Below are 19,480 nucleotides of genomic sequence, written 5' to 3'. Positions count from 1 at the left end.
TGAAGAGAAAACCTGTGGGACCATTCGTCAGGAGACGAACTGATGGATTTTTGGAAGAAACAGACTCAATGAGCTGAAGGACCTCTTGCTGCTTCAAGCTTTCTTTCAGTCTTACCTTCAGCGCAGTAAATTTGTATGGCTGATGGCCCTTGAAACTCTCGTGAATCTGAGACATCATATGGGCTGTCCTCTCCCAGAAGTGAAGCAATGTATTCTAGTGGAAGGAAGAAAAAATAATCGTCATTTCCATGTGTACAATGAGAAAATAGATAAGACCACCAAATGAGATTAAGAACGAAAGGTGACAGGGCACACAGTGTTAAGTCTGACTAGGCAAGTTGCTATTATAAGACATAGGAGCAGAGAATTAGGCCACTCGACCCATCGGGTCTGTTCCTCCATTCAATCATGGCTGATATTTTTCTCATCCCCATTCTGCTGCTTTCTCTCCATAACCCCTGATCTCCTTATTAATCAAGGACCTATCTATCTCTATCTTACAGACACTCAGTGATTTGGCCTCCACAGTCTTCTGTGGCAAAGATTCACCACCCTCTGGCTGTAGAAATTCCTCCTCATCTCTGTTTTAAAGGATTGTCCCTTTAGTATGAGGTTGTTCCCTCTGGTTCTAGTTTTTCCTATTAGTGGAAACATCGTCTCCAAGTCCACTCTATCCAGACCTTGCGGTATCCTGTAAGTTTCAATAAGATCGCCCTCATCCTTCTAAATTCCAACGGGTACAGACCCAGAGTACGACAAACTCTTCATTCCAGGGATCATTCTTGTGAACTTCCTCTGGACCCTTTCCAAGGCCAGCACATCCTTCTTTAGATACAGGGCCCAAATCTTCTCTCACTCCTCCAAATGGGGTCTGACCAGAGCATTATACAGCCTCAGAGGTACATCCCTGCTTTTGTATTCTAGCCCTCTCGACATGAATGCTAACATTGCATTCCTAACTGCTGACGGAACCTGCACATTAACCTTACGAGAATCTTGAACAAAGACTCCTAAAGTCCCTTTGAGCTTCTGATTTCCTAAGCATTTCTCCATTTAGAAAATAGTCTATGCCTCCAATCCTCCTTCCAAAGTGCAAAACCTCACACTTTTCCGCATTGTATTCCATCTGCCACTTCCTTGCCCACTCTCCTAGCCTGTCCAAGTCCTTCTGCAGCGTCCCCTGCTTCCTCAATACTACCTGTCTCTCTGCATATCTTTGTGTCATCTGCAAACCTAGCAACAGTGCCTTCAGTTCCTTCTTCCAGATCGTTAATGTATATTGTGAAACGTTGTGGTCCCAGCACCGAACCAAGGTACACCAGGAGTCACCAGCTGCCATACTTACAAAGATTCCTTTATCCCCACTTTCTGCTTTCTGCCAATCAGCCAATCCTCTATCCATGCCACGATCTTACCCTTAAACCATGGGCTCTTAACTTATTTAACAGTCCCCCAAGCGCCACCATGTCAAAGGCCTTCTGGAAATCTAAATAAATCACATCTAACTTCCTTGTTACCTCCTCAAGAAACTCTAACAGATTTGTCAGACATGACCTCCCTTTGATGAAGCCATGCTGACTCAGTCCTATTTTATCATGTACTTCCAAGTGCTCCGCAATCTCATCTTTAACAATGGACTCTAAAATTTTACCTCTGACCAAAGTCAGACAAACCGGCCTATAATTTCCCATCTTCTGCCTCCCTCCCTTCTTAAACAGCGGTGTTACATTAGCCATTTTCCAGTCCACTGGGTCACTCCCTGTCTCCAGAGACCCCTGAAAGATCACCACCAATGCCTCCTCAATTTCTTCAGCTATCTCCTAGAACCCTGGGGTGTAGTCCATCCGGTCCAAGTAATGTATCCACCTTCAGACCTTTCAGTTTCCCGAGAACCTTCTCCTTAATAATGGGCACCGCACACACCTCCACTCCCTGATTCTCCTGGAGCTCTGGCATCCCATTGGTGTCTTCAACCATGAAGACTAATGCAAAGTACCTGCTTTCAGATTCCAGTATCAGCAGTAATTTGCTTTTAATGCAAAGTGCCTATTCAGTTCCTCTGCCATTTCTTTGTTCCCTATTACCACTTCTCCAGCCTCATTTTCCAGTGGTCCAATGTCTATTCTTGCCTCTCTTACCTTTTATATATAGAAAAAATCTATTCCCATATCTTTATATTACGAGCTCACTTACACTCATATTTCATCTTCTCCCCCCTTATTGCTGTTTTAGTTGTCCTGTGCTTGCTTTCAAAGGCTTCCCAATCCTCTGGCTTCCCACTTCCCTCATCAGGCATGGATGCATTGTCCTCGATTTAAAGTCTAGTATTTCTTTTATTTAGTTAATTAACTTAAAAGTTGCTGTTTGGTCTATAAGGTGGTGAATTTTGAATCAGCTTTAAACAAGGTTCTACTTGGACTTACTTGCAGCTGGAGCTTGTTAATTAGTTAATTGCATTAGGCCAGTTTTCAGAAGCTAGAGTCACAGTATAAATAGGAGCTAGTTACAGTGCAGACTTTGTTTGCACTGGAGTGCTGAGCTTGTGGCATTTGAGTGCTACAGTGAGAGTTTGGTGACTGAGGGAGTGCTGAGCTTGTGGCATTTGAGTGCTACAGTGAGAGTTTGGTGACTGAGGGAGTGCTGAGCTTGTGGCATTTGAATGCTACAGTGAGAGTTTGGTGACTGAGGGAGTGCTGAGCTTGTGGCATTTGAGTGCTACAGTGAGAGTTTGGTGACTGAGGGAGTTAGGTGAGGAGGGAGTAAGGTGCTCCTTACATTTCATTTCCTATATTTATCAAAGAGCGTGAAGGGAGCCAGGAGTTTAGAGTACAGCTGACTGGAAGTAGAGTCGGAGGGCGGAGGTCCAGTTGGTCCAAGAGGCAGCTAATTCTGTAAAGTAAGAGGGGATGGAGGCTAGGGCAGTTGCATGCTCCTCCTGTAGGATGTGGGTGGTGAGGGATATCACTGGTGTCCCCGCTGACTATACCTGCGGGAAGTGCACCCAACTCCAGCTCCTCAGAGACCGTGTTAAGGTACTGGAGCTGGAGCTGGATGAACTTCGGATCATCCGGGAGGCAGAGGGGGTCATAGAGAAGAGTTACAGGGAGGTAGCCACACCAAAGGTACTGGACAAGAGTAGCTGGGTTACAGTCAGGGGAAAGAAAACTAAAAGGCAGACAGTGCAGGGATCCCTCGTGGCCGTTCCCCTTCAAAACAAGTATATCGTTTTGGATGCTGTTGGAGGGGATGACCTACCGGGGGAAGGCCCCAGCGGCCAGGTCTCTGGCACTGAGTCTGGCTCTGGGAATCAGAAGGGAAGGGGGGAGCATAGAAAAGCAATAGTAATAGGAGATTCAATGGTTAGGGGAATAGATAGGAGATTCTGTGGTCGCGAGGGAGACTCCCGAAAGGTATGTTGCCTCCCGGGTGCCAGGGCCAGGGATGTCTCTGATCGTGTCTTCAGGATCCTGAAGGGGGAGGGTGAGCAGCCAGAAGTCGTGGTGCACATTGGTACCAATGATGTAGGTAGGAAAAAGGGTGTGGAGGTAATAAACAAGTTTAGGGAGTTAGGCTGGAAGTTAAAGGCCAGGACAGACAGAGTTGTCATCTCTGGTTTGTTGCTGGTGCCACGTGATAGCGAGGCTAGGAATAGGGAGAGAGTGCAGTTGAACACGTGGCTGCAGGAATGGTGTAGGAGGGAGGGCTTCAGGTATTTGGATAATTGGAGCGCATTCTGGGGAAGGTGGGACCTGTACAAGCAGGACGGGTTGCATCTGAACCAGAGGGGCACCAATATCCTGGGGGGGAGGTTTTCTAGTACTCTTCGGGAGGGTTTAAACTAATTTGGCAGGGGAATGGGAACCGGATCTGTAGTCCAGCAACTAAGGTAGACGATAGTCAGGACGCCAAAGCACGTAGTGATGCAGTGGGGAAGGTAACAATGGCAAAGGAGAGTACTTGCAGGCAAGGAGATGGGTTGAAGTGTGTATACTTTAATGCAAGAAGCATCAGGAATAAGGTGGGTGAACTTAAGGCATGGATCTGTACTTGGGACTACGATGTGGTGGCCATCACGGAAACTTGGATAGAAGAGGGGCAGAAATGGTTGTTGGAGGTCCCTGGTTATAGATGTTTCAACAAGATTAGGGAGGATGGTAAAAGAGGTGGGGGGGTGGCATTGTTAATTAGAGATAGTATAACAGCTGCAGAAAGGCAGTTCGAGGGGGATCTGCCTACTGAGGTAATATGGGTTGAAGTTAGAAATAGGAAAGGAGCAGTCAACTTGTTGGGAGTTTTCTATAGGCCCCCCAATAGCAGCAGAGATGTGGCGGAACAGATTGGGAAACAGATTTTGGAAAGGTGCAGAAGTCACAGGGTAGTAGTCATGGGCGACTTCAACTTCCCAAACATTGAGTGGAAACTCTTTAGATCAAATAGTTTGGATGGGGTAGTGTTTGTGCAGTGTGTCCAGGAAGCTGTTCTAACACAGTATGCAGATTGTCCGACCAGAGGGGAGGCCATATTGGATTTAGTACTTGGTAATGAACCAGGGCAGGTGATAGATTTGTTAGTGGGGGAGCATTTTGGAGGTAGTGACTATAATTCTGTGACTTTCACTTTAGTAATGGAGAGGGATAGGTGCGAGCAACAGGGCAAGGTTTATAATTGGGGGAAGGGTAAATACAATGCTGTCAGACAAGAATTGAAGTGCAGAAGTTGGGAACATAGGCTGTCAGGGAAGGACACAAGTGAAATGTGGAACTTTTTCAAGGAACAGGTACTGCGTGTTTTGATATGTATGTCCCTGTCAGGCAGGGAAGAGATGGTCGAGTGAGGGAACCATGGTTGACAAGAGAGGTTGAATGTCTTGTTAAGAGGAAGAAGGAGACTTATGTAAGGCTGAAGAAACAAGGTTCAGACAGGGCGCTGGAGGGATACAAGATAGCCAGGAGGGAACTGAAGAAAGGGATTAGGAGAGCTAAGAGAGGGCATGAAAAATCTTTGGCGGGTAGGATCAAGGAAAACCCCAAGGCCTTTTACACATATGTGAGAAATATAAGAATGACTAGAGCGAGGGTAGGTCCGATCAAGGACAGTAGCGGGAGATTGTGTATCGAGTCTGAAGAGATAGGAGAGGTCTTGAACAAGTATTTTTCTTCAGTATTTACAAACGAGAGGGGCCATATTTTTGGAGAGGACAGCGTGAAGCAGACTGATAAGCTTGAGGAGATACTTGTCAGGAAGGAAGATGTGTTGCGCGTTTTGAAAAACTTGAGGATAGACAAGTCCCCCGGGCCTGACGGGATATATCCAAGGATTCTATGGGAAGCAAGAAATGAAATTGCAGAGCCGTTGGCAATGATCTTTTCGTCCTCGCTGTCAACAGGGGTGGTACCAGAGGATTGGAGAGTGGCGAATGTCGTGTCCCTGTTCAAAAAAGGGAATAGGGATAACCCTGGGAATTACAGGCCAGTTAGTCTTACTTCGGTGGTAGGCAAAGTAATGGAAAGGGTACTGAGGGATAGGATTTCTGAGCATCTGGAAAGGCATTGCTTGATTAGGGATAGTCAGCACGGATTTGTGAGGGGTAGGTCTTGCCTTACAAGTCTTATTGAATTCTTTGAAGAGGTGACCAAGCATGTGGATGAAGGTAAAGCAGTGGATGTAGTGTACATGGATTTTAGTAAGGCATTTGATAAGGTTCCCCATGGTAGGCGTATGCAGAAAGTAAGGAGGCATGGGATAGTGGGAAATTTGGACAGTTGAATAACAAACTGGCTAACCGACAGAAGACAGAGAGTGGTGGTGGATGGCAAATATTCAGCCTGGAGCCCAGTTATCAGTGGCGTACCGCAGGGATCAGTTCTGGGTCCTCTGCTGTTTGTGATTTTCATTAACGACTTGGATGAGGGAGGTGAAGGGTGGGTCAGTAAATTTGCAGATGATACGAAGATTGGTGGAGTTGTGGATAGTGAGGAGGGCTGTTGTCGGCTTCAAAGAGACATAGATAGAATGCAGAGCTGGGCTGAGAAGTGGCAGATGGAGTTTAACCCTGACAAGTGTGAGGTTGTCCATTTTGGAAGGACAAATCTGAATGCGGAATACAGGGTTAATGGTGGGGTTCTTGGCAATGTGGAGGAGCAGAGAGATCTTGGGGTCTATGTTCATAGTTCTTTGAAAGTTGCCACTCAAGTGGATAGAGCTGTGAAGAAGGCCTATGGTGTGCTGGCGTTCATTAGCAGAGGGATTGAATTTAAGAGCCGTGAGGTGATGATGCAGCTGTACAAAACCTTGGTCAGGCCACATTTGGAGTACTGTGTGCAGTTCTGGTCGCCTCATTTTAGGAAGGATGTGGAAGCTTTGGAAAAGGTGCAAAGGAGATTTACCAGGATGTTGCCTGGAATGGAGAGTAGGTCATACGAGGAAAGGTTGAGGGTGCTAGGCCTTTTCTCATTAGAACGGAGAAGGATGAGGGGCGACTTGATAGAGGTTTATAAGATGATCAGGGGAATAGATAGACAGTCAGAGACTTTTTCCCCGGGTGGAACACACCATTACAAGGGGACATAAATTTAAGATAAATGGTGGAAGATATAGAGGGGATGTCAGAGGTAGGTTCTTTACCCAGAGAGTAGTGGGGGCATGGAATGCACTGCCTGTGGTAGTAGTTGAGTCGGAAAAGTTAGGGACCTTCAAGCGGCTATTGGATAGGTACTTGGATTAGGGTAGAATAATGGAGTGTAGGTTAACTTCTTAAGGGCAGCACGGTAGCATTGTGGATAGCACAATTGCTTCACAGCTCCAGGGTCCCAAGTTCGATTTCGACTTGGGTCACTGTCTGTGCGGAGTCTGCTCATCCTCCCCGTGACTGCGTGGGTTTCCTCCGGGTACTCCGGTTTCCTCCCACAGTCCAAAGATGTGCAGGTTGGGTGGATTGGCCATGAAAAATTGTCCAAAATTCTATGATTAACCTAGGACAAAGGTTCGGCGCAACATCGTGGGCCGAAGGGCCTGTTCTGTGCTGTATTTCTCTATCTATATCTCCCCTTAGCATGTGTCCTCCTTGGGATGAATGTCTGTTGTGTCTCGCGAAGAACCCACTAAAACTCCTGCCATTGGTGTTCCACTGTCTTCCCTGCTAGGCGCCTCTTCTAATCAACTCTGGCCAACTCCTCCCTCATATCTTTGTAGTTATCTTTATTCAATTGTAATACCGTTACATCTGATTCCAGCTTCTTCCTCTCAAATTGAAAGGTAAATTCTCAGACACGCCACTGGGATACACATTGAAAGAGGTGCAATACTGCTGAATGGACTGTAGTAGGCAGGACAGGTGGGGCCGAAATGGGAGAATTGCCTCAGCCCTTCTCGAGTACTAACAAGTAGGATTGTCAATAGTGACGTTGACAAATAAGCTGAGTCCCCTCCTATTCAAGCAGGAAATGGCGCATCATCGAGGAAAGAAGGGAGGAGGGATACAAACCTCAGAGCCTGGGCACACAGTAGCACAGTGGGTAGCACTATTGCTTCACAGCTCCAGGGTCCCAGGTTCGAATCCCTGCTTGGGTCACTGTCTGTGTGGAGTCCACATTCTCCCCATGTCTGTGTGGGTTTCCGCCGGGTGCTCCGGTTTCCTCAACAAGTCCCAAAAGACGTGCTTATTAGGTGAATTGGATATTTTGAATTCTCCCTCTGTGTACCTGAACAGGCGCTGGAGTGTGGTGACTGGGGCTTTTCACAGTAACTTCATTGCAGTATTTTGTTAATTTTTAAAAATAAATTTAGTGTACCCAATTCTTTTTTTTTTCAATTAAGGGGCAATTTAGCATGGCCAATCCACCTAAACCTGCACATCTTTGGGTTGTGCGGGTGAAACCTGCATGGGGAGAATGTACAAACTCCACACGGACAGTGACCCAGGGCTGGGATTCGAACCTGGGTCCTCAGCGCCGCAGTCCCAGTGCTAACCGCTGCGCCATGTGCCATCCCCATTACCGTGTTAATGTAAGTCTACTTGTGACAATAAAGATTATTATTATAATAATTTGTAGGGAGGGATGGATTTATGAAGTGGGATAAAGGAAAAGGCTGACTTCATGCTTGTTCTAGGCTTATATGCAAGACCATAAGAACTAGGAGCAGGAGTAGGCCATCTGGTACCTCGTTGACTATTTTAAGGCAAAGATAGATAGATTTTTGACCAGTAAAGGAATTAAGGATTACGGTGAGCGGGCATTATTGAATGGTGGAGAAGGCTCGAGGGCCAGATGGCTTACTCCTGGGATAGGGCGGTGGAGTGGGTTCAGGTAGAGTGCGCTTTTGGAGGGTTGGTGCAAACTCAATGGATTGAATGGCCTCCTTCTGCACTGTTGGGATTCTATGGATTCCAGTAACTGAGCAAGAAAAATCCTATTTATTTTCGCTTTAGATCTTTTGCAGAAGTTTTTAAGTCCATGACCTCTGGCTCACTTGTCGGAAGGAATAATTTTTCTCTAGTCACTCGATCAAAACCTCACATCATGAAAATCTCATTTTGGTCACCTCTTAACATTCAGGATCGTCTGCAATACTTCACTAAGGCTTAGCTGGTGATTTACAAAGTTTAACGTGAGCCCTTTGCTTTTGTATTCTATGCTTCTACTTATAAAACCAAGTAACTTACATTCTTTTTTAACCACATCAATTTGCCACACTACCTTTAATAATTTGCCTATAAGGGCCAAGATCTCTCTGCTCATTTGCACATTTCAAAATGTTATTATTTATAGTATACGGTCTTTCTATATTAGTCTTCCCATAATGTATAATTTCACACTTCTCCGCACTGAAATCCATCTGCCATGCTTCTGCCCACTTCATCATTCTATCTGTCATCCTGAAGTCTACAACGATCCTCATCATGGTTTCATATCACCTGCAACCTTTATAATGCTGAGTCTAATTTAAGTTTTTTAATGATCTAAAGGGCAACTGATCCTTGGAGAACACCACTGCAAACTACTTCCTTGTCTGAATACCATTCATCACCAATCCCTCTACCTCCTGTCACTGAGCCAATTCTGTACTCATACTACCAATTTTCCCTGAATTCCATACACATCCACCTTCTTAAAAGTTTTCTGTGCGACACTTTACCAAAAGAGCAAGAAGTCCAACGATTCATCATATTGGACTCAAAACGTTAACTCTTGCTTCTCTCAGGGCAGCACGGTGGCGCAGTGGGTTAGCCCTGATGCCTCACGGTTCTGAGGTCCCAGGTTTGATCCCGGCTCTGGGTCACTGTCCGTGTGGAGGTTGCACATTCTCCCCGTGTCTGCGTGGGTTTCATCCCCACAACCCAAAAAACGAGATGTGTAGATTAGGTGGATTGGCCACACTAAATTGCCAATTAATTGGGAAAAAATGAATTGGGTACTCTAAATTTATTTAAAAAGAAGAAAAAAAACCCTCTTGCTTCTCTCTCCACAGATGCTGCCAGGCTGGCTTTTTCTCTCATTTTCTGCTTTTACAGTATTTCAAATTTCCAGCATCCGCAATATTTTGCTCTTAATTAGACATGATTTGTCTTTCACAAATCCGGGGCAGCCATGGTGTGTGTGGTCGCACACAGGGCAGCTCTGGCTCGAAGGTGTTGTTTTGAGTTTTCCCAAAGCAAAAGTGGGGTAATTTTGACAGAAAAGTGTAGCTGAGGTCCCCCTTTGAGTGGCATGTCTGTTGGTTACCAGACCCAGCAGAAAAAGGAGAAAAAAGACCTAGCCAAGGAACAGGAGGAGACCAGTGCCGCAGGAGCAATGGGGAAGATGGCGGAGGGGGAAGGGTTGTCTAAAAATGTGGGTTAGGTGGATTGGCCATGCTAAATTGCCCTTCGTGACCAAAAAAAAGATTGTGTGAGGTTACTGGGTTACGGGGATAGGGTGGAGGTGTGGGCTTGGTTAGCGTGATCTTTTCAAGGGCTGATGCAGACTCGATGGGCGAAATGACGTCCTTTTGCACTGTAAATTCTATGATTCTAAGTTGGAAAACCCGAGAGGGGACAGTGGATGGAGTTTATTACAGAAGAGCTCCGTCAGCAGCGAAAGGAGATGGATGAGTATCAGTTGAAGGCCATCGAGGGTAGAACCCATGAAAGGATCGATGGAGTGAGTTGAGAAGAGTTTGGAGGCACAGGGGTCACAGATCCAGAATATGGAGACGGTGGTGTCCGATCACAGAGATCGGTGGGTGGCATTGGAGGTGGAGGTGGGCTCCTCGGGTCCCTTTGCAAGTCGCTATGGGCAAAGGTAGAGGAGCAGGAGAACAGATCCAGAAGGCTGAACCTGCGTATCGTTCGCTTGTCTGAGGGTTTGGAAGGCACGTGCCATGACATACGACTCAAGGATGCTGGTGGGGCTGGTGGTGGAGGGGGTTCTGGACAAGGCCCCGGAAGTGAACAGGGCTCACAGGTCCCTAAAGCAAAAGCCGAGAGTGGGGAAGCCACCACGGGAGGTGATTGTGAGGCTTCATAAGTTTGTGGAGAAGGAGAAGATCCTATGATTGGCCAAGGAGAAGCAGAACTGCGAATGGGAGGGGAACAGGGTCCGAATCTATCAAGACATCAGAACAGAGCTGGCAGGGCAGCACGGTGGACTAGTGGTTAGCACAGCTGCCTCACGGCGCTGAGGTCCCAGGTTCGATCCCGGCTCTGGGTCACTGTCTGTGTGGAGTTTGCACATTCTCCTCGTGTCTGCGTGGGTTTCGCCCCCACAACTCAAAAATGTGCAGAGTAGGTGGATTGGCCACGCTAAATTGCTCCTTAATTAGAAAAAATAATTGGGTACTCTAAATTTATAAAAAAAAAATAAAAAAAGAAAAAAAAAAGAACAGAGCTGGCGAAGAGGCACGCCGGATTCAGCAAGGCCAAAGCGGGTGTACATCGAAGGCAGATCGGGTATGGGGTACTGTACCAGGCAAAACTGTGGGTGACTTTTGAAGGCTGGATTTGATGCAAAGTCTCAGGGATGGCTATCTTGCTGAGCAAAAGGACAGGTTTTGTAGAGCTAAGGAAATGCGGGACCTGGGTAGGAGATATGTGATAGTGAGCGGGGAGTTGGAGGGGACGCCGTTGGTACAAGTGAACATTTACTTTTTAAAAAATAAATTTAGAGGACCCAATTCATTTATTACAATTAAGGGGCAATTTAGCATGACCAATCCACCTACCCTGCACATCTCTGGATTGTGGGAGTGAAACCCACGCAAACACGGGGAGAATGTGTAAAGTCCACAGGGACAGTGACCCAGAGCCGGGATCGAACCTGGGACCACTGCGCCGTGAGGCAGCAAAGCTAACCACTGTGCCACTGTACTGCCCTACAAGTGAACATTTACCTGTTGAATTGGGACGACGTGGGGTTGCTGGGAATGATTCCGGACTTGGACACCCACCAGTTGTTTATGAAGAGTGATTTTAACTGCATGCTGGAACTGAGGGTCGATAAGTCGAGCCCTAAGTCACTGGGAAGGTTGAGGATGGCGAAGGAGCTGAGGGTTTATGAAAAGGATGGGAATGGTAGATCCGTGGAGGTTTAGGTATCTGGGGGGAGAGGGAGTACTCCTTCTCGCACATGTACAAGGTATTTTCTAGAATTAACTTTTCTGTAGTGATCCGAGCAGCGTTGGTGGGGGTGGTGGGGGCAAAGTACGCGGGAATTGTGATCCCAGACCATGCGCCACAATGGCTGGAGGTCAGGCTTAATTCGAGGCAGGAGCAGAGGCAGAATGGAGGTTGGATCGGGGCTTTTGGCAGACAAGGGGTTCTGAGAGGAGGTGCGGTCGGTGATCAGAGACTATGTGGAATTGAATCAGAATGGAGAGGTATTGCCGGCCACAGTTTGGGAGGCGTTGAAGGCGATGGTTCAGAGGGAGGTTATCTTGTCAAGGCACACAAAGACAGAAGGAGGAGGGAGGGGTATGGGCGGTTGTTGGACGAGATAGTCAAGACGGACAGGAAATATTTGAGCGCCCCCACCAAGGAGATGCTGTGAAGAGAAAGAGGTTACAGGGGCAGTTTGATAGGTTGACGATGGGGAAGGCAGTGGGGCAACTATGGAGGGCAAGGGAGTGCAGCATGAATATGGAGAGAAGGCGCGCCGTATGCTAGTCCATCAGCTATGGAGGCAGGACGCATCCAGGGAAATTCTGAGGCTGCGGACAGGGAAGGTGGGGGTAGTGTCGGAGCCGGGGAAGATTAACAAGGCGTTCAGGGAACATTACGAGAAGTTATTTAGGGCAGAGCCTAGTATTGAGGAAGGGGATATGGGGCGGTTTTTGAATAAGCCGGAATTCCCACGGCTGGATGAGGAGAGGAGGCAGGCACTGGAGGAACCGCGAGGGCAGAGAGAGGTGATGGATAGTATAAAAGGGATGAAGTCGGGGAAGGTCCCGAGACTGGCTACCCAGCGGAGTTCTATAAGGGGTTTTCGACAGAGTTGGCAGCACACTTGCTGGGGATGTTTAGCAAGGCGCTGGAGAAGGGGAGCTACCGGAGACACTGACCAAGGCGTTGATCTTGATCACTCTAATCCCAAAGAAGGGGAAGGACCTGTTGGAGTGTGGGTCATATCGACCCATTTCACTGCTAAACACGGATGTGAAAGTGTTGGTCAAGTCAGTGATGGGGAGGGTAGAAGAATACGTTCCAGGGGTGGTTGCAGAGGACCAAACGAGTTTTATAAAGGGCAGGCAGTTTTCCAGTAACATCAGGCGGTTATTAAATGTGACCATGACCCCCCTCGAATGGGCAGGTGCTGGAGATAGTGGTCTCTGTGGACACATAGAATCGGGTGGAGTAGCGGTATCGGTTTGAGATTTTGGGAAGGTTTGGGTTTGGTCCGAAGTTTGTGGCGTGGTTGTGTCTGTTGTATGTGGCCCCGGTGATGAGTGTACGGACAAACGAGATAAGTTCATGGAGCTTCGGGTTGCACAGAGGAATGAAGCAGGGGTGTCCGCTGTCGCCGCTGCTGTTCGCGCTAACAAGAGCGCTTGGCGATGACCCTTGGGGGGGGTCAGTAGAGTGGCAGGGGATAGGGAGGCGGAGTAGGGAACACCGGGTGTCGCCGTACGGGCCACCTGCTGCTGTTCATATCGGACCCATTGGAGAGTACGGAGAGAATTATGGACATACTAGAGAGGTTTGGGGCCTTCTTGGGCTATAAGCTGAATAGCAGGATGAGTGATGTGTTTCCAGTGAATGCGGCAGGTCGGGTGCCAATATTGGGACATTGCCATTTAGGGTAGCCAGGGACAGGTTCAGGTATTTGGGGGTTCAGGTAACAGGGGAGTGGTCGACGATGCACAAGTGGAACTTGCCAACATTGGTGGAGGAAGTTAAGGGGGACTTTAGGAGAAGAGATACTCTACACCTGATATTGGCGGGGAGGGTTCAGGTGGTAAAAATGAAAGTTCTGGGCAACACGGTGGCACAGTGGTTAGCACAGCTCCCTCATGGCGCCAAGGACCCGGGTTCGACACGTGTGGAGTTTGCACATTCTCCCTGTGTCTGCGTGGGTCTCAGCCCCACAACCCAAATATATGCAGGGTAGGTGGATTGACCATGCTAGATTGCCCCGTTAATGGAAAAAAAATGAATTGGGTACTCTAAATTTATATTTAAAAAAAGGATGGAGGAGGAGTCCTGTAGTGGGTTCAGCCTCGGGACCCTGATGACGGCATCGCTTCCGATGGCACCGAGGAGGTACACTGTGAGCCTAGTGGTACAGACGACGATTAGGGCATGGAACCAGTTGAGGAGACACTTTAGGATGGAGGGGATGTCGGTGCTGACACCGTTGTGCGGGAACCATGGGTTTAAGCCGGGGTAGACAGATGGCATGTATAGGAGGTGGAGAGAGGTGGGTCTGGTGAGGGCAAGTGATCTATTTCTGGAGGAGAGGTTTGCAAGATTTGCAAGAGGTTTGCAAGAGTTGTGGGAGAGGGTGGAGCTGCCAAAGGTAAGTGAGTTCAGGTATATGCAAGTGAGGAATTTGCGTGGAAGGAATGGAGAGCGCTTCCCAAGCTGCCAGAGTATACCCTGTTGGAGCGGCTGCTGCTCCCACATGTGGAGGGGGCGGGTAGGATTGGTGACATATATTGGTGGCTGGGGGAGCAGGGGGAACGCAGGTGATGAGGATTAAGAATGAATGGGAAGAGGAAGAGGAGCTGGGGGGGTGGGGTAAGATGGGGAGTGTGGAGTGAGGCGACACACAAGGTGAATTCAACCTCCTCATGTGCGAGGATGAGTTTGATTCAATTTAAGGTGGTGCACAGGGTGCATATGACTCGGGCAAGGATGAGTGGGTTCTTCCAGGGGGTGGCGGACGAGTGCGAGAAGTGTGGGCGAGAACGAGCAAATCACGGGCATATGTTCTGGGTCTGTGAGACGTTGGAGAGATACTGGGAGGGAGCGTTCAGGATGCTGTCAGAGTATGGGGGTAGAGGCTGGGCCGGATCCAATGATGGTGCTTTTTGGGGTATCAAAAATGTGGAGCTGATGGAGGGGAGAAGGGCCAATGTTGTGGCCTTCGCCTCACTTGTTGCCCGGCGAAGGATTCTGTTGGAATGGAGGTCGACAATGCCACTGGGAGGGCAGCACGGTGGCCTAGTGGTTAGCACAACCGCCTCACGGCGCTGAGGTCCCAGGTTCGATCCCGGCTCTGGGTCACTGTCTGTGTGGAGTTTGCACATTCTCCCCGTGTCTGCGTGGGTTTTGCCCCCACAACCCAAAAATGTGCAGAGTAGGTGGATTGGCCACACTAAATTGCCCCTTAATTGGAAAAAATAATTGGGTAATCTAAATTTATAAAAAAAAAGACAATGCCACTGGGGGTGGGGACCTGGTTGAGGGACCTGTACGACTTTCTCCGGCTAGAAAAGATCAAGTTTGAATTGAGGGATTCAGCGGAGGGATTTGTGGCACAGTGAGGACTGTTCATTTTTTACAAAGTATATTTTATTACAAACATGTTTCAGCCAATAAATACCGCAACAAACATTCTTCCCAACAATCAACTATACAGTCTGTACAGACATCCCCCTCCCCCCCATCCCACCGACGAACAGCTCCTCAAACACGGTCACAAGCATCCCCCACCTTTTCTCAAACTCCCCTGCTGAGCCCCTTAACTCATACTTTATCTTCTGCAGGAAGTCATACAGGTCACCCAACCAAGCTGCTACCCCGGGTGGTGATGACGACTGCCACTCCAGCAAAACTTGCCACCGTGCAATCAGGGAGGTGAAGGCCATGACATTGGCCTTCCTCCTCTCAATGAGCTCTGGCTTCTCTGAAACCCCAAATATCGCCACCAAAGGGTCCGGGTCCATCTCCTCCTCCACTATCCTGGCTAAGACCGCGAACATTCCCGCCCAGAATCTTCCCAATTTTTCACAACCCCAAAACATGTGCGCGTGATTCGCTGGCCCCCGCCCACAGCTCTCACACTCATCTGATACCCCCTGAAAGAACTCACTCATTCTCGCCTGAGTCATATGCACCCTCTGCACCACCTTAAACTGCATCAGGCTTATCCTTGCACAAGAGGTGGTCCCGTTTACCCTTCGCAGTGCCTCACTCCATACTCCCCAATTGATCTTCATTCCTACCTACGCTTTCCATTTCTCGGTGGGGACTGTTCATGACCATGGTTGAAGAATTGTTTGTCATGGGGTGAAAAGGGGAAAAAAACTTGCACGAACTGTGGGTTGTGGTGAATGTTTCTTGATTGATGTCTCTGTACTTTTGAATATGTTTGGAATAAAATACATTAAATCCACAACTTTCAAAATTAAAGTTTATTTTGTCCTTGGTAATGGCTTCTTTGCTACCATAATAAGTTGATTAGCCAGTAGTCTCCTGGTTTATCCCTCTCCCTTCTCTTGAATAGTGGTGTAACATTTGTAAAACTCCAGTACCACTCCTGCATCTAATGAGGATTGAAAGATTGTGACCAATGCTTCTCTGTGCAAAGTAGAAGGCATTCCAGCTGGGCTAAGTAACTGAATTTCCAGTAATACTAACCTTTTCAGTATGTCTTCTCTATCTATTACTAGCCTGCCCAGAACTTCTTCTAAGTGTAACCTTCATATATTTAACTTCCTTTGTACAGATGGAGACACTCATTTAATATTTCAGCCTTGTCCTTTGCCTCTGCATAAAAGGCCTATGAAACCCAACTCTTTCCATTGCTAACCTGCTGCACTTTATGCATATGAAATCATAGAATCCCTACAGTGCAGGAGGCAATTCAGCCTATCGGGTCTGCACCAAACCTCTCAAAGAGCACCCTACCTAGACCCACAGCCCCGCCCTATCCCCGCAATCCCCAATGGCACTAAGGGCCAATTTAGAATGGCTAAACCACCTAATCTGCATATCTCTGGACCGTGGGAGGAACCTGGAGCTCCTGGAGGAAACCCACGCAGACTCCACAGAGACAGCACTCAAAGTCGAAATCGAATCCGAGCCTCTGGTGCTGTGAGGACATCGAGTTAACTACTGTGCCACCTTGCTGCCCACAGGATGCCACGAACTAGCAAGCTATTCTGTGGTGTAGGGATGGACAATAAATACTGACCTTGTTCGTAATGCAAACTTCCAGAAATTGAATAATATAAAAATAACTGGGCAGCCTCACAGCTCAAAGGAGTTACAAAAATGTTTTAGGGATCATGGAAGGCCCCCCTTCAAATAAAACCTCTTCAGCAGATATTAATAATTCTTATTAGTTAAGCATCAACTGTGCACCATGCCAACTGATGCCAATTATTTTAGTAGTGTGATGCTGTTCTGTTAATTGACAACAAAGACAAGACATGAAAGGGTTAAAGCACTTATCTCCCTGCAGAATGAGCACAGTCCCAAAGTTTACAGATGTTATTATGTATTGCTCCTTGGTTGTGTGACGTGTTCAGCTCCAAACCCTCATTACCTGGTAAGCAGCAAGTGACTGGGAGAGCAGATTGCAACGGCTGGCTCCAAGTAAGTCCACTTTCTGACAGACATCATTCTTTAGTTTGTCAAAGTGAACTTTAGTATTCCGCACTTGAGCCTGGACCTGCATTGAATCACACATGAACATTGTTCAGCCCTTAGCCTATTCAATTAACAGAAATAATATAAACTCTGCTTTTCTTTGTAAAGCACAAACTGAGTTTTCACACGGTCACATGATTGACATGTATGTTTTGATTCTGCCAATTATTCCATTCCGCTCTCTCGAAGGCAGGACTTTTGTTGAAGGAACTGTTCTATAGGTGTTTAAAACCCTCACCAGAGCAGCCAATCATCATGTCAAGACCAGTCGGTGAACAGTGGCAGAACATTCAACCATTAACTGTATCACAGCTGAGCCCAATCCTTTTCTCACCCGTCATCTACACACCCGAGTTTCACAGCAAAGGTCATGTACAGTGATCGGGAGCAGTGTTTCCACTTCCTTGACCCAATCACTAATGATGTGAAGATGCCAGCATTGGACTGGGATGGGCACAGTAAGAAGTCTTACAACACCAGGTTAAAGTCCAATGTTTGGAGTCATTAGCTTTCGGAGCACAGCTCGTGCATCAGGTGAGTGAAGAGGTGGGTTCCACAAACTCATATATAGACAAAGTCAATGATGCAAGACGATACTTTGAATGCGAGTCTTTGCAGGTAATTAAGTCTTTACAGGTCCAGATGGTGCGACTGGAGAGAGGGATAATCACAGGTTAAAGAGGTGTGAATTGTCTCAAGCCAGGACAGTTGGTAGGATTTTGCAAGCCCAGGCCAGATGGTGGGGGTGAATGTAATGAGACATGAGTCCAAGGTCCCGGTTGAGGCCGTACTCATGCGTGCAGAACTTGGCTATCAGTTTCTGATTGGCAATTCTTCGTTGTCGCGCGTCCTGATAGCTGCCTTGGAGAATGCTTACCCGAAGATCAGAGGCTGAATGCTCTTGACTGCTGAAGTGTTTCCCGACTGTGTACCCGAACAGGCGCCGGAATGTGGCAACTAGGGGCTTTTCATAGTAACTTAATTGCAGTGTAAATATAAGCCTACTTGTGACAATAAAGATTATTATTATTAAATAATAATCATTAGAAAAAAGTATGAGGCAAACTACGGGACTAAAGGCTGACAATTCCCCTAGACCTGATGCCCTACATCTTAGGGTCTTAAAAGAAGTGGGATGCAAAGATAGTGATGTATCAGATGTAATCTTCCAAAATTCCATGGATTCTGCAATGGTCCCACGATAGGAATACTTCAATGAAATATCACAATTCCATGCAGGAGGGAGACTGAAATCGGAAACTATAGGCCAATTAACTAACATCTGCAATTTGAGAAATGGTGGAATCCATTATTAATAGTAGTAGCAGGGCAGTTAGGAAATCATAACACAATTAAGCAGATTCAACATGTTTTTATGAAAGGGAAATTGTGTGTGACAATTATTCAAGTTGTTTGAGAATGCAACAGACAGGGCGGATTAAGGAGAACCAGTAGATACAACTGGTGATTTTACAGAAGGGCTCATTCCTCACTACCCAACGTCCCTCTCTATCAAAAAGTCAGTCAGCATCATGCCGACTTTAAATCTGGCTGCTCCACATCAATAATAAACCAGGGAAACACTTAATGAGTTAAGATCTGGACTTCCGTTCCTCAGGGTCAGAAGGTCCACCCTCAAGAGCTGCCGGCCAATTTACTTTTCCAGCAGCTCTCTAGCACCATCAGCATCAGAACAAAGTAATGGCCACTGCTGGCACTGCAATGAGTCCCGATAAAAACAAAAGATAGATTCCGGACTCTGGGTGTTTTGGTTGGGGATATTTTTGTGAACCCAGGAAGAGGGTGAGTGGGAAGGTGTTGAGGTAGTCAGGCTCATGATAGGCACAGGGACATAACCCCAAAAGGAGGCAATCACCTTATTGGGCTGGCTACTCAGCTTTCCACCTTCCCCAGCCACATGCATTATTGCTACGTGTTGTATGATCTTGTATGTGTCTGAATGCCACAGTAATGTAAAATTGCTTGGCAGAGCAAGTGTTAACGTAGGATTGGAGAATAGCACTGCCCATGGCATGATAGAATTCCTACAGTGCATACAGGGGCCATTCGGCTCATCGAGTCTGCACCGACCCTCTGAAAGAGCACTCTACCTAGGCCCACTCCACGCTATCTCACCTTAACCCCACCTAATTTGCATATCTTTGGACACTTAGGGGCAATTTAGCATGGGCAATCCACCTAACCTGTACATTTTTGGACTGTGGATGGGAACCGGAGCACCCGGAGGAAACCTCATGCAGACACAGGAAGAATGTGAAAACTTCTCACAGTCGCCCAAAGCCAGAGTTCAACCCGATTCCCTGGTGCTGTGAGGAAGCAGTGCTAACCACTCTGCCACCTTGCATCAAAGCACATGGGAATAGACTCAGAACATTCTAGAAAAAAAAACCA

The 19,480-nt window shown here is 47.3% G+C and overlaps 1 protein-coding gene across 4 annotated transcripts in view; it reads right to left on the bottom strand.

Annotated features, from left to right (window-relative positions):
- The window catches only part of ical1 (islet cell autoantigen 1-like), a 185,919-nt gene that overhangs the window by 51,109 nt on the left and 115,330 nt on the right, over positions 1–19,480 (bottom strand). For 3 of the 4 annotated variants that reach the window (XM_038786891.1, XM_038786882.1, XM_038786898.1), the window contains exons 7-8: positions 16,965–17,090; positions 116–214 (exon numbers count right to left, since the gene is read on the bottom strand). In XM_038786891.1, coding sequence (XP_038642819.1) covers positions 116–214; positions 16,965–17,090 — 225 coding nt within the window. The remainder of the gene's footprint in view (positions 1–115; positions 215–16,964; positions 17,091–19,480) is intronic. The other variant, XM_038786907.1, reaches the window with a different exon arrangement.

Source organism: Scyliorhinus canicula, chromosome 2, assembly GCF_902713615.1.
Source record: "Scyliorhinus canicula chromosome 2, sScyCan1.1, whole genome shotgun sequence".
NCBI lineage: Eukaryota > Metazoa > Chordata > Chondrichthyes > Carcharhiniformes > Scyliorhinidae > Scyliorhinus > Scyliorhinus canicula.
Note: the sequence above shows the minus strand (reverse complement) of the source record. Positions and strands in the feature narration are given on the sequence as shown.